This window comes from Nannospalax galili, unplaced genomic scaffold (assembly GCF_000622305.1).
Source record: "Nannospalax galili isolate Female #2095 unplaced genomic scaffold, S.galili_v1.0 scaffold429, whole genome shotgun sequence".
In the NCBI taxonomy this organism is placed as follows: domain Eukaryota; kingdom Metazoa; phylum Chordata; class Mammalia; order Rodentia; family Spalacidae; genus Nannospalax; species Nannospalax galili.
The window spans coordinates 5,377,776-5,404,313 of record NW_008360330.1 but is presented as its reverse complement, the minus strand read 5'-3'; the positions used below and the strand labels follow the sequence as shown (position 1 = coordinate 5,404,313).

The following is a 26,538-nucleotide window of genomic DNA, read 5'->3' as shown; positions in this document are numbered from 1 at the left end:
CTTCTCTCCCCGAGTACTGTGTGGACAGTTTGTCAGCTGCAGCTGGTTACTGCACTTCTCCATGTTACAGACAGCACAGACACAATGCGTTCTCTGCTGGATTAGAGAAAGCCCACAGACAGCCTAAAATTCCAATAGGTAGGCTGTCAAACCCAATCCATTAGTACTGTAAAAAGTTCCTTGGATTCAACAGTCCAAAAAAGAAAAATGCAGTTGCCATTAAAGTCAAAGATGAACAAATTTCTACAGATTTTTTAAAGATCAAGAATAAGGACAGCAAGTTTCTGGATTCATTTTTCAACAGACACAATAAGGTATTTTGATATTTCTTTTATGTTTATTCAAAATTCTATGACAAATGCATAATCTTACATTTGTACTAAAAATTTCAAGATCTAGTAAAGAACTTTGGAATATACTATAATGTATTGTATCTTTATGTAAAAACCTGTCATTAAGTACTTTATGATGGTTAATGTAGTAGTTGAGGTTAGAGCTAGTATATGATTACAGGCTGATACATACATGCTGGGCTTCTGAAAACAAATGCTTTCGCAAAAGAAAAAAAATTTTTTTTTAAAAGTAACCAATTAAATATATAGCACAAGAATCAATAACAAAGGATGTAAAGAAAATAGCTGTCAACATGAGTTAGTCTTCTTAACTAAGTACAGTACATATGCTAAAGATAGGCATAAACTATTGAATTTCTCAAAGTATGACTATAAAACAAGCTAAGAAGAAATAACTAAAATTTTGAAACAAAATCAATTATAACCAAAATTTTAAGTAAAATTCTTGGGAAAATTTAAGTTAAATCTATTCTTAATATGAATAAACATTTAAAATAGTTTTAAAACTTGCTAATAATAGTAATTTAATTCTGGTAACAAATTAAAACTACTCTAAGTGGAATTATTTGGAAAAGCAGTTATTGATACAAATAAAAAAATCTTAACCTTTTTTTAAGATTAGGACTGAGGAGAAGTAGTAGGAAATTGTCAGTATTAATAATATGAACTCAGAAGATGTAATTACTAAAAAAATGATTGAAAATCCAGAAATATGTGTTAAAAATAATTTTGGTAACCATACATAAGAGGTGCTCTTCAACATTCTAGCGGAGGGATTATGTTAATCATGAGAATTACTAAAAATGAAATTGCTACTTATCAATAGTAAGCTTTAACATCAAAGACACCTAAGTTTGTTATGATACATGACCTTTAATTTTTAGTGGTAAGAATTTTCAACAAACAAATAGTAATGCTGAGATTACTTTTCAACTTTGCTTTCATTTCCTTTGCTTAAAGATTAAAATACTCAATTCTGAGATCTCTGTTAAACACATATTTCCTATCAGATTCTTATAGAATTTCTAAGCAACACTGGATTTAAAATACTGCCATCTCTGTTGTTGCTTGCTATGATAACTGCAAGACCTCATTAAATGTTGGGTCTTCTGAGGCCTTAGGCAAGCATCTAATCTAAAATCCAAATCACAGATAATGATTGATCTCTTCCTGGGATATGTCCAGAAGATGAATTTGTTCTCAAATCAATTCCTCAAACATATTTCACAATCAAGGAGTTCTTCATCTAATCTATCCTCAGTGTATATCTCATTTTAACCTATGTGCCTCTACTGCTTTCAGTACAGGACGCAGTCGACTGAATGCCTTTCTGAGTCTACCATATGAAAGGAAGTAAACGTAGCTGCTATTTCCTCTAACAGTTGGCAATGTAGCAATTCTGAAAAAAACAGTACTAACAAAATTAATCTAAATGCACAGATATTTTTTCTTTTCTAAAAACAACCAAGCAAAGACACAGTCTTTTGCTCAAGTATGCTTTAACTAATTTATAACGTTCTCTTGGGACCTAGGAAATTTTAACATACACAGAAAGGTTTTATGAGGTAACGCAGATTTATGGATCTTTCACTTTTAAAACTGAACATATGTGGGAAAACATTAAATAAGAGCATATTTTTAGAAAATGTAATAGTAAATGTATTTTTAAACCAGTTCTTTACTTATGACGTAGGTAGTCTACTACTTAAGAAATGTGTCTCCTTACTCTGCTTTAGGGAACAATGAAATCCTTGCTGTTATAAGAATGAGGAAACTTATTAAAACACACACACTCACAAACAAAACGTAATTTTTAGTTGCCAACTTTTAAATATTAACTTAAGTGTTCTGATTAATTTTCTGGTAACCACACTGACCCAAGGTAGAACTGACAAAAAGCTGTTTTTAACTTTAATATAGATTATCATTTTGATGTTTTTTGCCCTCAATTAACAACACTGATACAAAGTCTTGGAGAGTAGTTTTTAGTTGTACAAAACCCGTGTCTAGTATTAATACAAGCTGTCCAATCAAGATTATTATTTACATATTCTACTCGCTTTGAAATTTCATGATACTTCCTGATTTTTCTTATCCTGGTAGCTTCTTTCATTGTAGAAAGTATTCAAATAATTTGGAGTCAAGAGTTTCTGTCCTATTATTAAAATGAAACAAAGAGATTTAGGAAAAATGATATATATTCTTTCCCAGAGGCTGATGGCATATATTTTATTTTTACTGTTCTCAGTTTTAAAAAAATTAAACCATATCTAAATTCCAAGAATTTCCTGTACATGTAACAGAAAAAAAATCTAATTTCAGGTTTTGATGTAGGGTAACTCTTGAAAAGTTAAAGATATTCTTTAAAAAAACAAATAGCTCTTTTTTTTTTCTAATTTTCTACAGTGCCCAAAGGCAAGGTACAAACCTTAAGAAGCTAAAGTACTCATTCATGTGTTTTTGGCTATCAGCAACAGAAGGCTTTGATGTTAAATGTTACATTCATCCTCCCTATCTTAAGTTAGTGAAAGAAAAATAATTTTCCACGCGCCTCCTATTATTCACTTATTTTCATTATCTCTGCTTTGAACCCACTACTCAATCGAAAACACTGAAAACAATGAGACATGCTTTTAATGTGTGCAGGCAGCAGCAGTTTTCACAATAGTCTATGCTTCACTGATAGATGACTGTGCATGTGTGCAGTCATAATTTAGATTGCATAAACACCAACCGATAGAATACATATGGACAGAAAGGAATGACAGCAAGGAAGGGTATAAAAAAAGGTGAAAATAAATTCCAATAAAAATGACCAGCAAGTGCTTCTGTATTATAAATGAACAGGCCAGTGAAAAGAACTACAAGCCAGGAAAAGACTACCAAAGACCACAATCATACACCAAGACTTCCTCTGTTATGGTACGATAGGATAAAAGTCGTCTAGAAAAGGTAGGCAGAGCATACAATATTTGAATCCCATTTGAATGTTTTAGTTTCTCTGGAACTTTTCCTTTGTAAAATGATACTGCATTTACGTCACAGTGTTATCATAAATGCAAATAGTATGTGTTAAATACTCATAAATACAGAAGGTTGCCATAGTGCTTTTGACAAAGTAGTTTGGAATGCAGAGCCATATGATATAATGGTTAATGAAAAGAATGAATTCTGAAGTCTTCTGCCTAGGTTCGAATTCTGGTTTTATCTTTTGATAGCTATGTGACTGTTGATAAGGTACTTTGGGGTGCCAATCTCATGAGAAAATGGAGGTCAGAATCACCCATCTCATTGGGTTGTGGAAAAATAATTTAATATACAAAAGGTCTTAAAATAACGGTGGACCTTAAAAACATCCAATGGATACTAAGTAGTGTTCCTGTTGTGTTGCATAAACAACTTGGGATCTGACTTCTGAAATTAAGAAACAAGGACTCAGAAAGTAGATAAGAAAAGCTATGAAGATATCCACTACCAGCTTTTAAAGACAGCAGCTAGAATCAAGCTTCTAAGGATGGCAAAGTTGCTAATGAAAATGAACACACTTTCCTCACTCCTTCACCACTTGTTACCACTACTCTTGGGAAGTAACTAAAGAGAAAAAGAAATCTTTGCTCTTGGAAATAGTTTAATGTTTCCGCAAAAGAATTGGACTATAAAGAACACGTACTTTGCATTTGTCACAGTGAATATAAAACATTCCAAGGACACATTCAGGTATTTGCTGCTATAAATACTGAGGGTCAGGGAACCCAAGTTCTAGATCTGCTTCTAATATTAGTGTGGTTTTGGCCTTCAACACACACATAGGTACAAAAATACCCTTTATATTCAATTTATAGTTTCTTTCCTTGGTAATGCTTGTTGAAAATTATGAACATTTTACTAAAATTCAATTCACTACATTTTCTTGTTAATAGGCTCAACCTGATAAACCACCTATAAACTCAGAGCAAATATATGACTGTAATTAAGGTAACACAATTACCCACAATAATGACTGTGAGCATTCTATCTCCAATCCTAAAAGCGGATGCTATAAAACTAATTTTCACTTGTCTAAAATGTTTCTTGAGAGTCTCCCGGTAGCTCCAGCTTGCCTGGAACTCGCTACGTAGACCACGTTGGCCTTGAACTCATATAGAAATCCACCTGCCTCTGCCTCCCACATGCTGGGATTAAAGGCATGCACCAACTTGCATGGCGTCTTGGATGTTTTCATACTACTAGTCTAAAAGATTATTAGTGTATATTCACTGCACAAAGTGATGGGTTTTGTAAGGACATTTTTGTTCATATATTTTGATCATATTCATGCCTCATTATCCTCTTGCCTCATTATCCTCTCCTGTCTCTTATCCTCTATTTTCATGTCATGTTACACATGTGTGAACATTGTGTATGTGTTGTATGCATAAAACATAGGTTCCAGGGCTGGAGCAATGGCTCAGTGGTTAAGAACACTGGTTGTTCTTGCAGAAGACCCGGGTTCGAATCCCAGCACCCACATAGCAGCTAACAACTATCCATAGCTCCAGTCCCAGGGGATCCAACAGCCTCTTCTGACCTCCGCGGGCATTGCACTACATGGGTGCACTTACCTACGTGCAGGCAATACATGCATACACATAAAAAAAACAAAAATAATAAATTTTTTTTAAAGTTAAAAAAAAAAACAGGTTCCACATAAGAGAGAAAATATGTGGGATTTGCCTTGTTGGATCTGGTTTATTTTGATGATCTCAAATTCCATTCATTTTTCAGCAAATGACTTAATTTTGGTACTTATGGTTGAATACAAGTCCATTATATATGTATGTGTATATGTGTATGCATATATATCTATCTCCCAAATTTTCTTCATCCATTTGTCTTTCGGTGGACACCTAGGCTGATTCTGTAACTTGTCCTTCACACATATTTCCAGGAGTGCTACAGCTCAATTGTCTGGCAGTTCTACTTCTAGTTTATTGAGGAACTTCCATAGTGGTCGCATTAGTTTACATTTTCACTAACAGTGTTTAAAAGCTGCAGTCACCCACATCCTCACTGGCATTTGTGTTTTCAATGATAGCCACTGTAACAGGGATAAAGTGGAATCTCAATGCAGTGTTGGTGTGCATGTAAATTAACAATTTAATTTTCTTGCCAATCACTTATTTTCCTACAGACGTCGTGGTATAGCTCATTTCAAAATGAAGGCTTTTATGTGGACCCTGGGTGTGCTACTCTTCCTACTAATGGGCACTGGTAAGTGCAAAGGAGGACAGTTCAGAATAAAAACAACCCAGAGGAGATATCCTCGTGCTACAGATGGTAAAGAGGAAGCAAAGAAATGTTCATACACATTCCTGGTTCCTGAACAAAAAATAACAGGGCCAATCTGTGTCAACACCAAAGGTCAAGATGCAGGTACCATTAAAGACATGATCACCAGGATGGACCTTGAAAACTTGAAGGATGTCCTCTCCAGGCAGAAGCGAGAGATAGATGTCCTACAGTTGGTGGTGGATGTAGATGGAAACATTGTAAATGAGGTGAAGCTGCTGAGAAAAGAAAGCCGTAATATGAACTCTCGTGTTACTCAACTCTATATGCAACTGCTGCATGAGATTATCCGTAAGAGAGATAATTCACTTGAACTTTCCCAGCTGGAAAACAAAATCCTCAATGTCACCACAGAAATGCTGAAGATGGCAACAAGGTACAGGGAACTGGAGGTGAAATATGCTTCCTTGACTGATCTTGTCAATAACCAGTCTGTGATGATCACTTTGTTGGAAGAGCAGTGCTTGAGGATATTTTCCAGGCAAGACACCCACGTGTCTCCTCCTCTTGTCCAGGTGGTGCCACAACATATTCCTAACAGTCACCAGTACACTCCTGGTCTACTAGGAGGCAATGAGATTCAGAGGGATCCAGGTTATCCTAGAGACATAATGCCACCACCTGACCTGGCAACAGTTCCCACAAAGAGCCCTTTCAAGGTCCCACCAGTAACTTTCATCAATGAAGGTGAGTTATTTTTTACTGGTAAAAATGGAAGTATGAAGTTAGTATGTTTTAGGATTTATGAACCAATACTCATAACAAGTCCTTATTCTTGTTTGTGATGTTATTATATACATTAAGATAAATTTCTATTTTTGTTTTTAGTGTTATCAAGATTTAAAATGAAATACATCTCTTCTCCCTGTTCTGAGTTTCTTGGAGTTTATATAACAACAGCACTTTTTCATTCAATTCTTACAGTCTAGGTTACTGTCAATGAGAAGTGAGTCACTGATGCACTCCTCACTGAAGGCTCCAAGGCCAGGCCGTCAGCCTCCAGCTATCTCCACCTCCTGCTCCTTCATAATCGCTTTTCCTCCTTTCCTTGCTGCACTTAGCATCAGCCTTTGCAGAAGTTTAAGATTTTTGCTTTTATTCTTCTCAAGCCTACAAGGGGATATCCTAATTCCTGCTCTTAAAGCAATGACTCATATATTTCTCTGAGTCTAATCAGGTCCTGGGTTCCTTGTTCTTTCAACTTCAAAACATCTATACAAGCCTAGTCTTTTTGCCTCAGGAGAAAAAGGTATCCTATTTTCCAAGGTTAAAGAGTAACTTGCAATCTGTATTCCAATGTTTTCATTAACATTAACTCTACAATGGTCCTGAGATCACTGACTCTCTTTTAATTTCATTCCTCTCCTTAATTTACTTATCATCAGTCTTGAATCTAGGCGACAGAAAACAAACATAAAACAAAGACAGACTATACCTCTTTGTTGCACTTTAGTAAGTTTACTGCTAAACTGTGAATGGACATCTTTCATTTATTTTACATGCATAATTCCATTTTCTTGTAAATCATCCTTCTTGAACCCTTTTTAAAATGATTTGTTTCCTTACAATGGAGGGGAAACTCAGATGTACTAAAGAAAAAAAAAACTATAACAAAGTCATACTGATTTACTCAGTGAAAAGGTAAGACATAAAACACAAAGATCAGAAGCAGCACAAGGCTGTCTTCTGCAGCAGTGGTGTCCACTGATCCACTTATATCTCTGTTTTTATGGACTTCCACATTGTCACATCTGAACCCTCTGACCTTCCTGAGTCTTTTTAGTGCATATTTTGTTTTATACCTTGAAAAGTGCTTTTCAGGATATTTTATTTTAGAGGTCTCTTATCTGAAGGCTTCAAGGATCATTACTACTCAGACAGGTCCTGAAAGGAATTCTCCCTCCTGATTGTAAGAGAAGCTGGATATTCTACTATTACTTCCCATTCAAAAGTGTCCACTACCGAATAGTTGGTCAACACTTAGCTCAAAGCTTTCAAGCCTAATGCTATGCCTTCTAAGACTCAAACAAATAGTACTAAAATGACTCTTCTTTCAAATCATGGGCTAATTCTTGCATCTACTTTCTTTATCACACTGCCCTGAATTTGCTGACGTTGCTTTGTTTGCCTCCCTGTTGCACCGGGTTTGGCATACTGGGCTCGTCATATTTGAGGAATGAGTAAACCCTAAAATAATCCTTTTCCCAAACCAGCATTTTCCTTCTAGAAGTAAATTATCATGACAAAAATGATATAAGCTGGTGGTAGGACTCCTATAATGACAGCATGGGGGTGAGGGTGAGCTGAGGCGGAGGATAAATCCTAGGTTTGAGGCCAGTCTGGGCTATAAAGTGAAACTGTCTCAAAACAAATGTCCCTTCAAATACAGATGCACTGAAGAAAATCTAGAAAATACCAATAGTCTTTAAAAAAAATGCTTCACTAGTGGGGTAGAGAGATGACTGCTCTTGCAGAGGACCCAGGTTCCAGACCCTCTTCTGGCTTCTGTGGGCATTGCATGCATGTGGTACACTTACACACATAGGCAAAACACTTAATACTCATAAAATAAAAATAAAAACACGATTCACAAAACAGCCCAAGACTCAAAAATAAACAATATTTTGGTCAATCCTTTTCTTCCTCTCATAAAGATGGTAATCGATTTTTTTTAACTTTTAAAAAACCATTTTGTTTTCCTATTATAGCCTTAGGATAACTTTCTCAAAAAAGTAAAATTTAAAGATTTCCTGATCCTTCCCACTTAATCTATAAATACAATCAACTGAATGCTACTTAAGCCCCCCATGTCTACCATTCAGAACCAGAACTATTAACTTAAATTTAAATTACCCACACAGGAGCAAGCTAGAAGACAGAGGCATTATTAGTAGCTATGTGATAGTGTATGGCCCAGTTTCCTTATATGTAAAATGAAATAACTGTGCTTAATAACTGGCTCAGGGTTTAACACTTAAAAGAGTTTACAATAGCACTTGACACTCAAATTGCAGTTCTTACTAAGAATTATGTAATTGATTGCTAACTGGTCTAACTCCATTCTTTCTCTTCATCAAAATATAGTCTACACTTGTAATAAACTTACCTTTGCAAACTATTCATATACCACACTTCTGCTCAAAAATCTCCACTGAAAACATAAAGTCTTGCTTATCTGGCTAAGAATAATGTCCTCTTTTTTTAAAAAAAATTTTATTTATTATTATTTTTATGTGTATGAGTGTTATGCCTGCATGTATGCAAGTGCATCCATGTTGCACAATGCCTGCAGAGATCAGATGAGAGCATCAAATTCATTTGAAACTAGAGTTCTGGACGGTTGTCAGCTGCCATGTGGGTGGTGGGAATTGAACTCAGGTCTTCTGCAAGAGCAGTCAGTGCTCTTAACCGCTGAGCCATCTCTCCAGTCCCAATGCCCTCCTCTTAAGAGTCATGCCTACTTAGCCAATTTTCCTTTCATCTGCTTCCTTCATGAAAACTTGTTCCAATAAAAGGAATATATTTATTTTCTCCTAAATACTCTGTGATTTTTGCCATTCAAATTGTAAGATTGGGATTAAATGAAAGAATAAATGAAAAACAAAACAAAACAAAATGAAAGTCCTTCTTGATATCCACAAGCCTGAAGTGATTGTTCATGAATACCTCTCTCTGTTGACAGATAAATTTCATCACCTTCCTCTTGAATTGTATTACCTTTACAAGTACGCACAAGACATCTAAGTAAAACACATCCTAAATATATTATAAGCGCCTTTCTGGCAGATGCATACTGACTGTAGCTGCTAAAACTGCATTTGGAAACACAGAGCCTCTTAAAGTCACCATTCCAAAGAACTTCATGAAAGTATTTAAAAGATTTTATGCTGGATTCCTTCATTACAAACCTTTAACAGCAGCAACCAGCCAGAGTATTATTAAATTAGGTAAATGATGATCATTAATTAGTAACTTCAAGCCTTTTAATTTCCAAAGGGAAGATAGTCACAAAATTTTCCACTAGATTTAGAAAGGAAAACATTTATCTTTGCTATTCCTTAAAAATATTTTACATACACTTTTGTGGTATGTAATTTATACATAAAGATGAGTAAGGTATTGTATTATCCTAAATTATACAGGGTACAACTGTATTGAAACAACTACTATGAAGTTTTCTATATTTTCATAAATACAATCAACGGAATTCTACTCAATATGGATCCTGAAAGTTAAGTCAATGGTATCATTAATTCTAGCAGAGATGACGAATCACATATTTACACAACTGACAAATTAAGAAAATGCTATACAGAATGAAAATATCAGTTCTAGGCTTTATTATACACTGAGCTCCAGCCTAAGAAGACTGTTATAGAATTAAACCTCATTCCCATGGTTTAGCATGCCAAAATCCCTTGAGGCATATTTTACTTTTATGAAACAGTGGGGTACACAGCAGTCTCAATAAATGTTAATGTAAAAATTAAAGCATACAGATAACTTTCATTATCATTTTAAGTAGACACTTTTATTTTACAAATAAAAACACATTTAAGGGTATAACTACTAGATATATCATAAGAATTATCACATTAATCAGTAAACAAATAAGAGAAAGAATGTAGAACTCAGAAAACCTAGTTGTACCATCTGAGTTACTTTTTGTTTTTACTCCATGGACAAGAACAGTGATGAATGGACCAGATGTCCTTTCTACTTCTAATACTCTCTGATCTATAGCAAATACACATTACTACAAACAAGTAAATAAGATTGCTATTTTTATTCCTTTATATAATGTGATAAATTATTCTTACAACTCTATGAAGTGTCTAACATTGACAGGCCTTACGTAATGAAGGTAAAAATGAATGGCTACTGGCACCAAGAACATCCTATCACTGTACTCTACATGTAGATAGTCATTCTAAAGTCTCTAAATACACAAAATAAAATACACAATAAAGTAGTGTTCAGCCAGGTACAGAAAGACAAAGACTATGACTCCACTTGCATGAGGTACCTAAAAGCAGTTCAACTCACAGAGAAAGCAGAATGGCAGGCATATTTGGGAGGAGAGGTAATGGGGAAGTCATCCTCACTTTTAAAAGAAGGTATTATAATAAGCCATTTTATATTTCCTTTTAAATAGTTATAAGAAAAATGTACCTCAAACAAACAAATGCAAACTTACAGAAGGTGATCTTTTTTTAAGTGCTGGGGATCCATTTTTTTAATTAAAATACATTTTTTCAGAAGCATTATCTTCTACCTTAAAAAATAATTTTATGTATCTATATAAAATCTAGGAACTATAAAAAACATATGTCTAGCTTAATTTGCTTAATGTGATGATCTCATTTTTCAGAATGTAAAACTATATATCTTAAAAGTTGTTACTAATGATTTTTTTTTTTTTTTTTTGGCTTTTTGAGACAGGGTCTCCCTGTAGTGGTGCTGGCCTGGAACTCACTATGTAGACTAGGCCGACCCTGAACTCACAGAAATCCACCTGCCTTTGCCTCCTGGGTGCTGAAATTAAAGGCATGAGCTGCCATGCCTGGCTACTGATGAAATTTTAAACTATCAATGATGCCAGTGGCTACTTTTTGGGTTAGCTTTTTATAGAAGAAAACATTAACATTTCACAAATAGCATATTTATGTGCTTTGCCATGCTAAATGGGGGCATGAAAAAAAGCTTAAATGTAACTTGAAAAGCAGTCACTAGAAACTAAAAATATGTGAGATGGCAGGCTTATTTTAAAACTGTGGCCTCTCCTCATGGGTCGTTGGCCACTGTTCTACGAGGACAAAGGGAGCAGAAGTGACGAACGGGGTCAGGATGGCCAGTGAGCACTGACGGAAGAAAGCCCTTCCGGGGAGGCAGGTTCAGTGATACAAACAGCTCCAGACTCAGTGAAACAGCTCCGTGTATTTAGTGGGATGTTAGGGGAAAATATAGTGTGGAGGCAGTAGCCAATGCTTCAGCTGATAGGTGCTCATAGTATGCTTTATTTACATGTGGCAGTAGGCTCCTATCATCCGACTACCAGGCAATGCCTGATTATCATATAGAAAAAGCTGGGGATAGTTTTTACTCCAGGTAACTATGTCAAAGGTCATGTTCCAAATAAGGTCAGGCATCCATGCTTGGTGGCACTTTCCAGGTAAGTCAGGAAGAGAGCAGGAGGCCCCCTGCTGAGAAGGGGAGTCCTTCCATATGGTGCCGAGCTCCTTAGAGCTATCCGGACATGAGGACTACAACCCTAGCAGCAGGGTTCCCCAACATTAAACTACAGAATATTTACATATAAAAATGTTTTGGGGGCTCGAGATATGGTTCAGTGGTTAAGAACACTGACTGCTCTTAAAGAAGACCAAGGCTCAGTTCCCAGCACTCATATGGCAGCTAACAACTATCTGTAATTTCAGTTCTAGGAGATCCGATGGCCTCTTCTGGCCTCTGCCAGCACTGTTTGACATGGGTATACTTACACTTATACACATAAAATAAAAATAATAAAGTATTTTTAAAATATTTGTAATGCTTCCTATTAGTGAATTTTTAGTTATGATAGGTTTCAGTGAAATACATATAATAATTAAAACATAAAAAAATCTAAACTATAAAAGCTAGACTAGTTGAGCAAAGCGACTATTGAAATATAGCTTTATTGTTCCACTAGGAAAAATAATAAGTTCTTTAGTAACGTAAAGCATAAAAACTTGGGTTGTTAACACAGTTCAAGCATATACATTAATAAATTAAGTAATTTGGGTCTGAAGAGATGACTCAGTGGTTAAGAGCATCACTGTCTGATCTTGCAGAAGAGATGGATTCAACTCCCAGCACCCACATGGCTGCTAACAATCATCTGTAACTCTAGTTCCAGGGGAATTTGATGCCTTCTTCTGACATCCGTGGCACTGCACAACACAGGTGAACTTACATGCAGGCAACACACTCATATACATAAAATAAAAATAACTATTTTAAATAACTAAATTAAGTCATACTGTTAAAATAGTGTTTGCCTCAAACGTTCTAGTCTAAAACAATGTTGAACATACTCATCATATAGTTAACTAGAAATCCAATTAAAACATTTATTTCTCCAAGTTTCTACTTGCTGATTTCCTAAATGTTTTTTTTTTTTTCATTTCTCCTATCACAAAAAGGATTTATCTTGTAATTTAACCAAGTAAAAAGCCCCTATAAGGCTGAAGTGATGGCTCAGTGCTTCAGAGTACTGGCTGCTCTTGTAGAGGACCCAGGTTCAGTTCCCAACACTCACATGACAGCTAACAACCATCTGTTAACTCCAGTTCCAGGGGATTCAATGCCTTCTTCTGGCCTCCATGGGCAATGCATGGCACAGATGTACTTAGAATGCAAGGAGAAACATTCATGTATTTAAAGTAAAAATAAGGGGCTGGGCCGGGTGTGGTGGCGCATGCCTTTAATCCCAGCACTCGGGAGGCAGAGGCAGGCGGATCTCTGTGAGTTCAAGGCCAGCCTGGTCTACATAGCAGTTCCAGGCCAGCTGGGGCTACAGGGAGACCCTGTCTCAAAAAGACCAAAAAAAAAAAAAAAAAAAATAAGGGGCTGGAGAGGTGGCTCAGCGGTTGGGAGCACTGGCTGCTCTTGCAGAGGACAGGGTTCGGTTCCCAGCACGCACACGGCGGCTAACAACTGTCACAGAAACTCCAATTTCAGAGGATCCAACACCCTCTTCTGACCTCCATGGACAATGCAGGACATGGATGCACCTACACACATGCAGGCAATACACTCAAACACATAAAATAAAAATTGTAATAAAATAAATAAAAAATATTTTTAAAGCCTTTTAAAAAAACCCCACTGTTTTTTGTTAAAACATGGACTGTTGGTAAAAATATCTTTTGGGAAGCAATGTGTCATCACTGGTTAATATTTTTCTATGAATAAGATTTTATTAGTTTAACTTTTTATAAACTTTAACCATCACAAACTGTAGAAGAGACTGTTTCTTCAAATCTATCATACACAATTCCAATTTTCTGCTTTGAGAAGAATCCAAATATGTATCATAGGGAGAGGAAGCCTATTTGAAGATTACTACATGCAAGAAAATGGTTAATAAACTTTCTGTTTTAAAGAAAAGGCCTGTCCACTCTATACCCTTTGAAGCACCATGAATATATTTCTGAATCATGAGTCAATTTGATTCTGATAATATGCAAAGCAGCAAGTTAAATTTGGCTTTTCAAGAATAGAGCTGATAATTTCCACTAGCAGTTTTTGAATATAAATTATTTAATGTGTATGAGTGTTTGCCTGCATGTATGTAAGTAAGTGCACCCATGTCATGCAATGCCTGTGGAAGCCAGAAGAACACACTAGATCCCCTGAAACTGGAGTTATGGATGGTTGTTAGTCACCATGTAGGTGCTGGAACTGAACCTGGGTCATCTACAAGAACAGCCAGTGTGCTTAACTACTGAGCTATCTCTCCAACCCTACTACTAGTAGTTTTAAGAATTTCTATTAATTACTGTTAAGTATAATACAAAGAAAGTTAAATGTTTAATATATGAACAAATTTTCAACTAATTCTAGGACAAAAAGCAAGTAAGGAGTGCAAAGAATAGTGAGGGAATGGAATGTTTCTGCCAAGATCAAAAGTATACAATGGAGTAAAGTTATACTTATAAAAACCAAACATTGAATTCTGACAAAAAGCACTGCTCATTTTATACATACATTCCAGAAAATGTCTTCAACTAAATTTTATTGAGGCTCCGTATCAACTAAGTCTAACAAGATGTCAAAACTGTAAACATGCCAGGTGTGGTAGTACACGCCTGGCACTTGATAGGCAGGCGGATCTCTGTGAGATCCCTGGCTAGCCTGGTCTACATAGCGAGTTTCAGACCAGCTGGAGCTAAAGGGAGACCCTGTCTCAAAAAAAAAACAAAAACAAAAACAAAAAAAAAAGGAAAAATAAAAATCTACATTTGGGGCTGGAGAGATGGCTCAGCAGTTAAGAGCACTGGATGCCCCTACATAGGACTGGTTAACAACTGTCCTTAACACCAGTTCCAGGAGATGACACCATCTCCTGACCTCTGTGGGCACTGCACAACATGGGTACCCTTACATACATGCAGGCAATACAATCGTACACATAAATAAGAATGACAATTTAAAAAAAAAAACTGTAAACACAAAGTCCACTGTCAAAAAAAGGAAATTACTAATGAAAAATTTAAATGTGCATATACTGAGGTTTTATCAAATGAAAGCTAGATTCAGGCAACCTACAATTTTGCACTTATCTGAGCATCTATTAAATAAAAAGAGCTTAGTTCCATGGAATAAATGGTATTTGACACAAAGGTTAAGCAAGTAAGTTAAACAAATGTAGGCTGATCTGAAAATCTTTAAATGCCTCCAAATCTGAAAATCTGAGTGCTGGCAGCATTTTCAACTGGAGAAGTTTATTTATACCCCAAACTAAAGATCAAAATTAGGAACACTTCTCATCCCAAGCATTGTTCTGGATAAGGGATGCTCAACCTGGATGTTTTCACTATTCAAAACCTTGACATTGCTAAGTATTTTGCAGCATTCAAATGACTTAAAAGGTCACTTTTAAATATATACTTATATATGAAGTGCAAGCTGTCACACCATATTCAAATGAGTACATGGTAAATATTTACAAAGGCAGCAGTTACAGAACAAGGGACATAAAGTAGCACTTGCAGAATAAGCAAATTTCTCACGTGAAAAAATATTTATGTTCATTCTCCAAACAAAACAACACCCCCAAAACCCAAACCAAACAACAACAACAACAAAAATCAAACCTCACATGGCATTAAGTGTGATAGCACTAGGTTTTAACATAAGAATTATGCTCCTTAGATATCCCAGAAAGTTACAACTTAGGGGAAAAAAATCTGGCTAATTAAAAAGCATCCAAGAGAACTGCATTTTTAGACTAAAGCAATCAAGCAGATGACCAAGGGGGCTCTAGTCTGCTTGACAAACTATAAGAACCATCCTGCCCTTTACATTTCAGACATAAGAAGCTTGTAACATCTGCATAAGACTAAGCATGCCTCTTGTTACCCACATGTGGTCCTGAACTCAATAGCGTAACCTTTCCTCAGTCTACAAAATTCAGTCCGATACAGGAAAACAAACTGCTCAATTCTCAGACATTCGTTTTACCATGCACTCAACTGTATCAAAATGCTTAGTTATGCTATAGTGGAATTAGCATCTTCTTATCACTTCTCCCATTTGACTCCAAGGCTGTTTATCCCTTGACCAGAAAATAGTCTAGCCTGTGCTAGATACACAAAAGATAATTCTTTTAAATTAAAAAAATTCACTTGTGTGTGCATATGTGGGGGGAAAGAGTATATATGTTTGTGCGTGTTGTGTGCACATGCATGTGTGTGTATAGGCCAGTAGTTGATACTGGGTTTTTTCCTTAACTGATATCCACCTTTTGGAGACAGGGTCTTTCACTAAACTTTCAGCTTGCTGATTTGGCTAGGCTGGCCAGCCAATGAGCTACACGGATCTTCCTGTGTCCCACCCCGTACTCCAGTGCTGGGGTGACAGACATGTGCTACTATGCCCAGCTTTTTATGTGAGTGCTAGAGATCCAAACTCAGGTCCTCAAACTTGTATGGTAGGAAACTTACTGACTAAGCCATCTTTCCAACACCCCAGGAAAGATAATTCTTAAAAGAAAAACACAGAACTGAAGAAATTCCAGAAACCATTCCTATCAAAAATCAATTTAACACAACAAATATCTGAGAATCTGTAAGTGGGCTCAAACTGTGGACACCCAATAAAAGATAAAGCCTCTGCCTATGAATAAACATACTTTACCATGCACCACACAAAATACCCCCAGTATAGGCTTGGGAGTCAAACTTTACTTTTCTTTCCATTTTACTCCCACATAAGAAATTAAAGTTCTGTGACTTTCATCTTAATCTGAAATGTAACTACTCTCTTCTCTCAACTGACTATGATATATGCTTCTATGATGGGAATCGTTCAAACATGATTAGAAAAAAGGGGAGTATGAGAAAAAAAGGTCATACTGGTTTATGTGGAATTTTCCCAGTATATTAATGTTTTGTGCCACAAGTAACTGCAGCTGAATGTAAAATATGCTAATGGCTAAATGAAATAAAAACTCGTCTCTAAAAGGAAAAAGGGGAGGGGAACCCCTGAATACTTTGACTAAGTGAGTCAAAGTATTTGACCGTTTTACCATTTAAAATACATTTACCATATTAAAAAACAAAGGAAAAGAACTCCATTTCAGTAGATACGCTGAAAAGCTACTGGGAAAAAAAATTCCATTAATGACACAAAAACAAAAAACAAAGCCAGTTATGGCAGCACAGGCCTGTAATTCTTAACACTTGAGAAACTGAGGCAGGAGGATTATGATTTTAAGACTAACCTGGACTATGTTATTTGTTCCAGGCCAGCCTGGGCTATAGGATGAGATCCTATCTTAAAATAAATAAACACAACTCAGCAAACTAAAAATGCAAAGAACAAGAATTTTAAAGCAATCATATTTATTTTAAGGCCTTTATCACAATGAATGCAAAAATAAATCTCAGAAAAAATGAACCACTGACACTCTCAAAGTAAAAAACTGCAATACCCAATATAACTTTAAAAAGAAGAAATTCTTCCCAGTTTCCCATATTTTTTCTATGGTAGTGTTTATAGACATTGTATGATAGCTTAAAGAAATATAAAATGGTCAAATATCTATGGAACATAAAAATATGGAGTACAGAAATTGATGTTTTCTTAATTTTTGCATGCAATCTTCCATTTAATTTGTCTTCCATTTAATCTACTTAATTTTAAAATTTCTAGTAAAACAAAATTTTACATGCTTTTTTACTTTCTCTTGTTCAAATACATCTTTATTTAAAATAATTGTTATTTTTGAATTGTATTTTTTACATGCTTTATAAAAAAGGCTTAATGCAGGATGAAACTGAAGGATGTTTAGTAAAGCTAGAAGACACTTTCTCTAGATCTCACAACGTGGAAATCATAAACTTAATCTGACTCTACAAATAATTTAACACGTTTTATCATTTTAAAAAAATTGAAAAACTTAGCTGGCTAAAAATAGAATGTCTAGAGGGGCAGAGAGATGGGGACCAGAGCCTAGAGTTTACCACCACCTAACATTACATGGCCTTAGTTAACTATTCTTTCTATCTGTGGAATATCTGAAAGCTATCACAGGGTCATTGTATAGATTCAGTAAGAAAATTACTATCAGCCAGAACTGATACAATGCTTTAGGAAGGTATTTAGGTCAACATTCCTAAATTTCTATTCTCTAGTTTGAGACAGGGTTTCACATTGAAGCCCAGTCTAGCTTGGAACTCACTATGTACCCAAGTTGACCCTGAATTTGTGGCAGTCCTCCAGCCTCAGTCTCTAGACTATGCATGTGTCCAACCATACCTAGCCTGAAATCTATTCTTTATGGGTATGAAGGAAATTTAAGGTTACTTAAGTTTGGGAAACTCTGGTTTCTTTATTTCAGGGCTTCTTAGTCTTCAATATATGAATGAAACAGTGAGTTTCCAGAAGGGAAACACAGTATTTTTTTTTCAAATTTATTATTTTTATTTTATGTATATGCGTGTATTGCCTGCATGTAGGTAAGTGCACCTGTGTCGTGTAATGCTCGTGGACGTCAGAAGAGGCTGTTGGATCCCCTGGAACTGGAGTTATGGACAGTTGTTAGCGGCTATGTGGGTGTGGGGATTCAAACCTGGGTCCTCTGCAAGAACAACCAGTGTTCTTAACCGTTGAGCCATCTCTCCAGCCCCATGGGAAACACAGTATTTAACACTACTAAAACTTACTGGATGGTGGTACTCTTATTTTCATTGAGTATCTCAAGGAAACTGATATGTTCCACTGAAATAAAAGTTCAGAGACTATAAACTAGACACCAAGAAAATATGTGTGTTAATATTTCCTTGCTCCAATAGATCAATCTAATAGTATTTTTATATGTATAAAAATGAAGCTAAGGGCTGGAGAGATGGCTCAGTGGTTAAGAAAATTGATTGTTCTTACAGAAGACCCAGGTTTGAATCCCAGCACCCACATGGCAGCTAACAACTGTCTGTAACTCCAGTCCCAGGGGATCCGACAGCCTCTTCTGACCTCTGTGTGAAACACGGGTGCACTTACCTACATGCTGGCAATACATACATACACATAAAATAAAAATAATAAATAAAATTAAAAAAAATGAAGCTAGTAAGAATGAAGTCATTCTGTATGACTGGCTAATGCAGGTGTTCGAATGGAGACTGCTGCAGCAAAGAAATGCTTATTAGCCATAAAAGACAGAATCCAATATTTTATGTTTGAGGAATACAGATATATTAATTTGTATGTGTGCATATATGCTGACAAGCAGAGAATAGTGGGAAGATGAAACAAGCTCATGCTCTGAATAATGGGACTGAAGTAATCCTGTAATCCTCTCAATAAATTTCCTTTTTATATATAACTTTTTCATTTAGTTTAACTTTTAGAGTATTATACACAGCAAATAAAAAAGTGGTTATCTATAGAGAGGCATGAAGGTAAGAATCTTGTTAAAAACTATTTTAATATTTATCTTTTACATTTCTTGATAATCAGTGATATTTAAATTACAGGACCATTCAAAGACTGTCAGCAAGCAAAAGAAGCTGGGCATTCAGTCAGTGGAATTTACATGATTAAACCTGAAAACAGCAATGGACCAATGCAGTTATGGTGTGAAAACAGTTTGGATCCTGGGGGTTGGACTGTTATTCAGAAAAGAACAGATGGCTCTGTCAATTTCTTCAGAAACTGGGACAATTATAAGGTAAATGAGTAAGTTCAGATGTGGGTAGGTAGACTCAAGTAGCCTTTTAAATACTGGCCATGCTATGCAGTCAAAACATGCAGCTAAAAAAACAAAGCTATCCATGTGATTTCCACCATCCAGCAAAAAGTTCATTCTTGCCTTTAGTTTTAAGTTCAAAGTTAAAATCCTAAAAGGAAACTATGATATACTTTAACATGCTGCCTTTCACTCTGGGTGACATACATACATGTACATTTGCAAAGACAACTCAATTCTACTTTAAATACAACTACTTTTTGTTTATAGTCACATGTATAATTTAAAATGTATTTAAGCAATAACAAAGCACAAGATATTAAAAAAATGACCTCTTTCTTGGATAAAATACCTTTAATAATCATGTTTTAAGTCTACGACATGATACATGCTATAGGGATATGAATACAACTAGATTTCCGTATAGTTGTGATGTCAACTTGAGAAAGGTTAACAACTGGTCTTTTAGTAATTCTGATGGTCACAATGGTAAACTTTTGAGTGGTGTCTGTGTGTGTGCACATGAATGTAGTGTATATGGTGACTTTCAAAGGGAAACACAGTATTTAACACAACTAAAACTTACTGGATGGTGTTACTCCATTTTCATTGAGTATCTCAAGGAAACTGGTGTGTTCCATGATACGCCATCAGTTTAAGGACAGCAGACGGGAAAGGAGACTTTCTAGATGGCTAATTTCTCACTCAAAACTGTGTAGTAATATGTGATTACTTACTCTTACATAATATTTTACTGGCAGTAAAGGATAAGACATTAATATATATCCATGTCAGAAATGATGCAATTTTCTAAACATGTAACTAGCACAAATGAAAGGGGGAAAAATTTCCCAACAATCTTTCATTGTGACCATCAGAATTACCTTGAACGTGCCTGATCTTCTCTAAAGTATTAAGATGGGGGCTGGAGAGATGGCTCAGTGGTTAAGAGCACTGACTGCTCTTGCAGAGGACCCGGGTTCGATTCCCAGCACCCACATGGCGGCAACGAACCGTCCTTAACTCCAATTCCAGGGGAATATGAAGCCCTTTTCTGACCTCCGCGGCACTGCACAACACGGATGCACTCACATACATGCAGTAAATACACTCATACACATAAAATAAAAATAATAAATAAAATAAAAAAAGATGGGGTTTACTAAATCTGTTTTGCTACGTACTTCTAGTGTCAAATGCTTACTAAAATAAGATAGAATAAGATAGTTTTTTTTTTACATATTAATCAGGGTGAACTTTAAAGATTACTATTGTATCTTCTCATATTTATTTTTACTCATAATAAAATTAAAGAGAATTTGCTCTAACACACATGCTTTCATTTTGATTGAATGACTAATTTTAGACATTTTCTATTTGCCTAACACAGAGACAGAATACAAATACTTTTAAAAAATGGCTCTTTGAATGAGGACCTTTCTGAAGGATATAGGTAGTTTCAATTAATGTAATAAATTTTGTTATCTTTTGCCTTAGTCTTATTACAGCACTTGAATCTAGCTACATAAATTAATGTTGGCATATTAAAATAAAGCAAAGCAAAAGAAAGTTATGATACGGAACACAAATGACCTTGGAGAAATCAGGCTCTCTACCATGGAAGATCACATTACCTCTTAAAAGGATAGCATCATCATGCTACTGAATTTTTAAAGCTTACCTATGATCTCTACACTCACTATGCATTCCTGTTTCTTTTGTATATTAATAGAAAGGGTTTGGAAACATTGATGGAGAGTACTGGCTTGGACTGGAAAATATCTATATGCTTAGTAATCAAGATAATTATAAGCTGCTGATTGAATTAGAAGACTGGAGTGATAAAAAGGTCTATGCGGAATATAGTAGCTTTCGTCTAGAACCTGAAAGTGAATTCTACAGACTGCGCTTAGGAACTTACCAGGGAAATGCAGGGGATTCTATGATGTGGCATAATGGTAAACAATTTACCACACTGGACAGAGATAAAGACATGTATTCAGGTAAGAAAAATAGTATCTCTGTGAAATCCTCACTTTCTATGCATTGAATAAAGCCTAGTTATTAAAGTGTAAGTATATGCTACTCAAATCTCTGAAGAGTTATCTTGGACACAGTCAAAGGAAATATAACATGATCGAGCTTTTAGGATTTTTAAGGCAGCCCGAACATATGGTATTTAGGAAGAATGAAGTTCTAGAACAAAACAAAGCAAAACAAAACCAAGCTACATCCATTTGGAAATAAAACTCTGCCTAAAATTCATATATTAGATGGATGCCTACCATACATCAAAAACTGCAGGTGCTGGTGCTGGAGAGATGGCTATGTGCTTAAGAGCACTGGCTGCTCTTGTAGAAAACCAAGGTTCAGTTCCCAGCACCTACATGGTGGCTAACAGCCACCTGTAACTCCAGTTTCAGGTAATTTGAATCCCTCTTCTGACTTCCATGGGGCATTCTGCAACACTGGTGCACTTACATACATGCTGACAGTACACTCATACACATAAAATAAAAAGTAAATGTTTTTTTTTCAAACTGTAGGTGCTGGAAATTCAGTAGTGAAACAAACTTCTGCTCTTTGGAGGTTACCCCCAAGAAGAAAAGACAAAATAATATATTAGGTGGTGACAGATACTCTTAAAAAAAAAAAAAAAAAACAAACCAAATAAGGTGCCTCAGTTCATTTTCCTGTTACAATCATTAAAATACTCTGACAAAAGCAACTTAGCATGGGGAAGGGAAGGGTTTAAAGGATTTATTTTGGCTTAAGTTTATTATAGTAAGGAAGTCACAGCATCAGGAGCTGAAGGGAGTCTTACATCACAGCTGTATCAGGAACATAAAGCAATGAATGCATATGGCCAATGCTCAGCTTGTTTTCCCCACTCAGGCAATTAAGAACCCTCTGTCTAAGGAATGGTGCCACCCACAGTGGACAGCTCTTCCTACCTCTGTTAACATAATCAAAATAATCCCACATACACTGTCTGCAATCTAACCCTCAATGTCACACCCTTCTCAGGTGATTCTAGGTTGTGTCAAGTTGACAATTAACACTACCACATAAGGGAATAGAACATGGTCGTTATTAGGGTCTTGGGTGAGTGTTGTTTAATATAAGTTGGCTGGGAAAGGTTCTTATGAGAAGGCATCATTTGAATAAAGACATACGGGAACTAAAAGGGGCAAACTATTTGGATACATGAAAAGGTATTTCTTAGATTTTGAAATGCGCCATAGTGATCCATATAATTTTATATTTAATTCTCCTATACTGTTGACCTTTTAACCCAGGTTTCTGCAGTAATAAAGAGATCCCTACTAAGAAAACTGATTTTTTTTTTTTCTGTTCAGCTATTACCTTAGCAAGTGGCAGAAAAGTCTCTATTTTAACTTATTTTACACTGGCAAGAGGGAGAAGAGAGCTGTGGCTGTAACACATGATTTTTGTTTACAGACTCATTTAATAACTGGTTGGAAGATTTAAGTTTTTATTAAAAATTTTAAAATTTATCTATTTTATGTGTTTGAGAGTTTTGCCTGCTTGTATATAAGTGCAGCACATACATACAATGTCCACAGAGGTGAGAAGAAATCATTGGATCCTCTGAAACTGGAGTTAAGCTATTGTTAGCTCCCATGTGGGTGCTGGGAAGCAAACCCAGTCCTGTATGAGAGCAGGCAGTGCTCTTAACCCCTGAGCCATCTCTCTAGCCCCTGGTTGGGCTGTTTTAAGAATTCAATTTTCTTTCAAGTTCTACACTTCTTTGCAAACTCTGTATCTTTCCTTTCTCTTTCTCTGTGTATTTCTCACATATAAACACTACATTTTATTTACCTTATTGTCTGAAAAGTAAATCATTTTGTGTGTGTGTGTGTGTGTATAATAATTAAACAGGCAAAAAGTAAAATGAAAAAGGATCTTGATACAATAAGAACAGAATAAATGAAAGAAAACTGAGATAAGATACTGAAATCAGTAAGAGAAGCTCAACTTAAATTGTTTCAAAGGCAGAACAAGTTCTTGACAGTTTGCAAAATAACATATTTAGGCTGGGCATGGTGGCGCATTCCTTTAATCCCAGCACCCGGGAGGCAGAGGCAGGTGAGCTCAAGGCCAGCCTGGTCTACATAGTGAGTTCCAGGACAGCTGGGGCTACAGGGAGACCCTGTCTCAAAAAGACAAAAAAAAAAAAAAAAAAAAAAAAAAAAATTAGGTGGTAAATTTATTTTGATATCTGTATTTTTTTTTCCTCCTTATAGGAAATTGTGCCCACTTTCATAAAGGAGGCTGGTGGTACAATGCCTGTGCACATTCTAACCTAAATGGAGTATGGTACAGAGGAGGTCATTACAGAAGCAAGCACCAAGATGGAATTTTCTGGGCTGAGTACAGAGGCGGGTCCTACTCATTGCGAGCAGTTCAGATGATGATCAAGCCTATTGACTGAAGTCAGTCAGTCTCGAATTTACATGACACAGATTCTGCTTTTCAGTTCTCCCAAATGTAAATGTCACACATTTGTTACTTTGCACAATTTATTTTTAGATACAGTTTGCAAAACAAATTTTACCATAACTATAAGAAGGGATCTATGAATATTGTCTCATCTTCCTTTAATATACTATAGATTATTTGTTTGCATATCTTTGTTACTTTAAAAATTATATTGACTGAATATAGGTAAATGTAAATATATGCCACAACGTAAAACAAATCTTATTTTAAATCAAATCTGAATACATGCTCAAGATACTTTAAGATTTATTTAAAAACTATGAGACTGCTCTAACTTCCAATGAAAAAATAATTTTAAGACTTCAGGCAAATAATTCATTTTATTTATGAAAGTACAGACAGGAAATTAGAGAAAATCTCTAGTTTTGCCCTTGAAAATAATTTTTCCACTGAATAAAAATTTAAATAAAATTTCACATTTGTGCTTTTCATATGTAATGATTTTTCTCTAAATAATTAGGACAAAAGGTATGCAAATACATATCATTTAAAAATGCATAAATAACACATACATTATGTAAATGAAAAATGCATAAAAATAAATGAATTTATTAATATTCATGACATAGTACCAAAATCTCCTGACAAGAATTTTATGTAGTGATAAAATCAGTATGATACTGGTATTACAAAATGGTGACTATTTAATATTCCAATGTCTTACATATTTCAATTATATTTTTAAATATATTCATTAACCCTGATCCTTACCTTTAAAAAAAAGTCCTATCTGTAAGCTAGGTATATCTCAGTGTTAATATTATGTCTAACACGTGTGAGGGCCTGAATTTTATCCCTAGAACGAGCCCAAAACATATAAACAAGCAAGCAAACAAAAGAATCTGTTTGCTACTTGTAAGAAAGTTTAATACTTTTTAAAAAAATATTTGTACAGGTGGTGGTAAAACAGTTTCAAAGATCTGTTAAAGATATTTTCCTAATACTGAGGGTACAAGAGCTTCAGAGCAAAATCCACAGGAGCCTGGCTGTCCAAACTTCTAATTTCACTTTACAGTGTATGTGACTAAGCCTTAACCTTACACTGTCTTTAACCCATCTTCTCGATCAATACCTTTACTAGGGACTTGCTGAAACAACTTCTTCCCGAAAAATATATTCACTTTTTAGAGCTGACTGTCCCTTAATTCATTTGTGAAACTAAAAATTTAAAGATATTAAAACTTTTCCTCAAGTTAAAAGAAAATCCAACCAGAACTAAAATTAGCAAGGCAAACTGTACACAGACAGGAATGGTTTAATGTGAAGATAGTCACTCAGACAACTCAAGTCTATCAAAGAGCAATATTTCCCATCTGAAACAGTTCAAACTAAAACTGGTCAAAGTTATAACCTAGTACTGGGACTAGTCTTGGCATACAGTTATTGACAGAACTATATAAGCATTTCACTTAAAAACCCAAAACCTGACATCAAAAATAAATCTTACAGAATTTTCACAGATTATTATTAAAATCAGAATAATGTGGAAGTCAACACATAAATTAGAAAATAGGGCGGAATCTTAAAACTTCCCTAGTCATGGACAAATTCTACTGTCCTTCATAGAGCTGATTGAGATTTGCTCTGTAGTTACCAGAAAGACTACTGAAATACTGTATTATTGATGATACTACACAGAGTAGGGGAATCAATAAATGTCTTGAAATAAACATTATGTTTTCAAGCATGAATTTACACTGATTCATAATCTTTGACTTACCAATGCAACAGAGCTCTGTCAGCTGTTAAGACAGGCAGTTAATTTAAAACAAATGAAAAATTAAGGCATCAATAGCCACAGGAATTTCAGCCTCAAGTTTGGGAGAGAACAGGTTAGCCTACTAGTATAGTAGGTAAGGTATAAGTCAGGCATGGTAGGGCACACCTGTAATTTTACCACTTGGGAGTTGGAGGCAGAAGGATTGGGAGTTCAAGGCCTGGCTCAGCTACCTTAGCCAGCCTGAGCTACATACGACCATCTCAAAAAAGCTAAAAACATACACCAAAACAAACCAATTTTTAACAGAATATATAAAACAAAGATGTGGTTGTCTTACCTGCACTAAATAACAATGGACTCATCTTGACAGGTCATTTAAAAAAAAAAAAAAAAAAAAAGAGGACACAAAATTGGGGGTGAGGGTGGGATTGTGGGGGTGGATCATGGAGGAATGTATGGGGGTGAGTCTGATCAAAATATATTGTATAAAATTTTCAAAGAGTTAATATAAAGACTTTTTTTTTTAAAGAATGAACTCTGGCTGGAGAGATGGCTCGGCAGTTAAGAACACTGACTGCTCCTGAAGAGGAATCGGGTTCAATTCCCAGTATCCACATGGCTGCAAGCAATCCATATCTCCAGTTCCAGGGGATCTGATG

At 35.5% G+C, this 26,538-nt stretch overlaps 2 protein-coding genes across 6 annotated transcripts in view; one reads left to right on the top strand and one right to left on the bottom strand.

Moving 5' to 3' along the window:
* On the top strand, positions 1–26,486 carry Angptl1 (angiopoietin like 1). Of its 2 annotated transcripts, XR_001872270.2 has the most exons (6): positions 1–314; positions 5,524–6,368; positions 19,424–19,617; positions 21,368–21,638; positions 23,904–24,147; positions 26,409–26,486. XR_001872270.2 is itself a non-coding variant. In XM_008826128.3 (5 exons), the coding sequence occupies exons 2-5, from the start codon at positions 5,549–5,551 to the stop codon at positions 24,089–24,091; spliced, it is 1,473 nt and encodes a 490-aa protein (XP_008824350.1). In that variant the 5' UTR covers positions 1–314; positions 5,524–5,548; the 3' UTR covers positions 24,092–24,579. The 2 variants fall into 2 exon arrangements, 1 of the variants encoding a protein (XP_008824350.1); XM_008826128.3 differs by lacking the exon at positions 26,409–26,486 and having other exon boundaries at positions 23,904–24,579.
* The window catches only part of Ralgps2 (Ral GEF with PH domain and SH3 binding motif 2), a 199,505-nt gene that overhangs the window by 75,838 nt on the left and 97,129 nt on the right, over positions 1–26,538 (bottom strand). The window lies entirely within an intron of this gene.

Excerpts from the sequence above, each read along its gene's own strand:
- Angptl1 (XM_008826128.3), top strand. The coding sequence starts at position 5,549 with ATGAAGGCTTTTATGTGGACCCTGGGTGTGCTACTCTTCCTACTAATG. Across the intron at positions 6,369-19,423 it reads AGTAACTTTCATCAATGAAG|GACCATTCAAAGACTGTCAG; the intron begins GTGAGTTATTTT and ends TTTAAATTACAG. Across the intron at positions 21,639-23,903 it reads AGATAAAGACATGTATTCAG|GAAATTGTGCCCACTTTCAT; the intron begins GTAAGAAAAATA and ends TCCTCCTTATAG.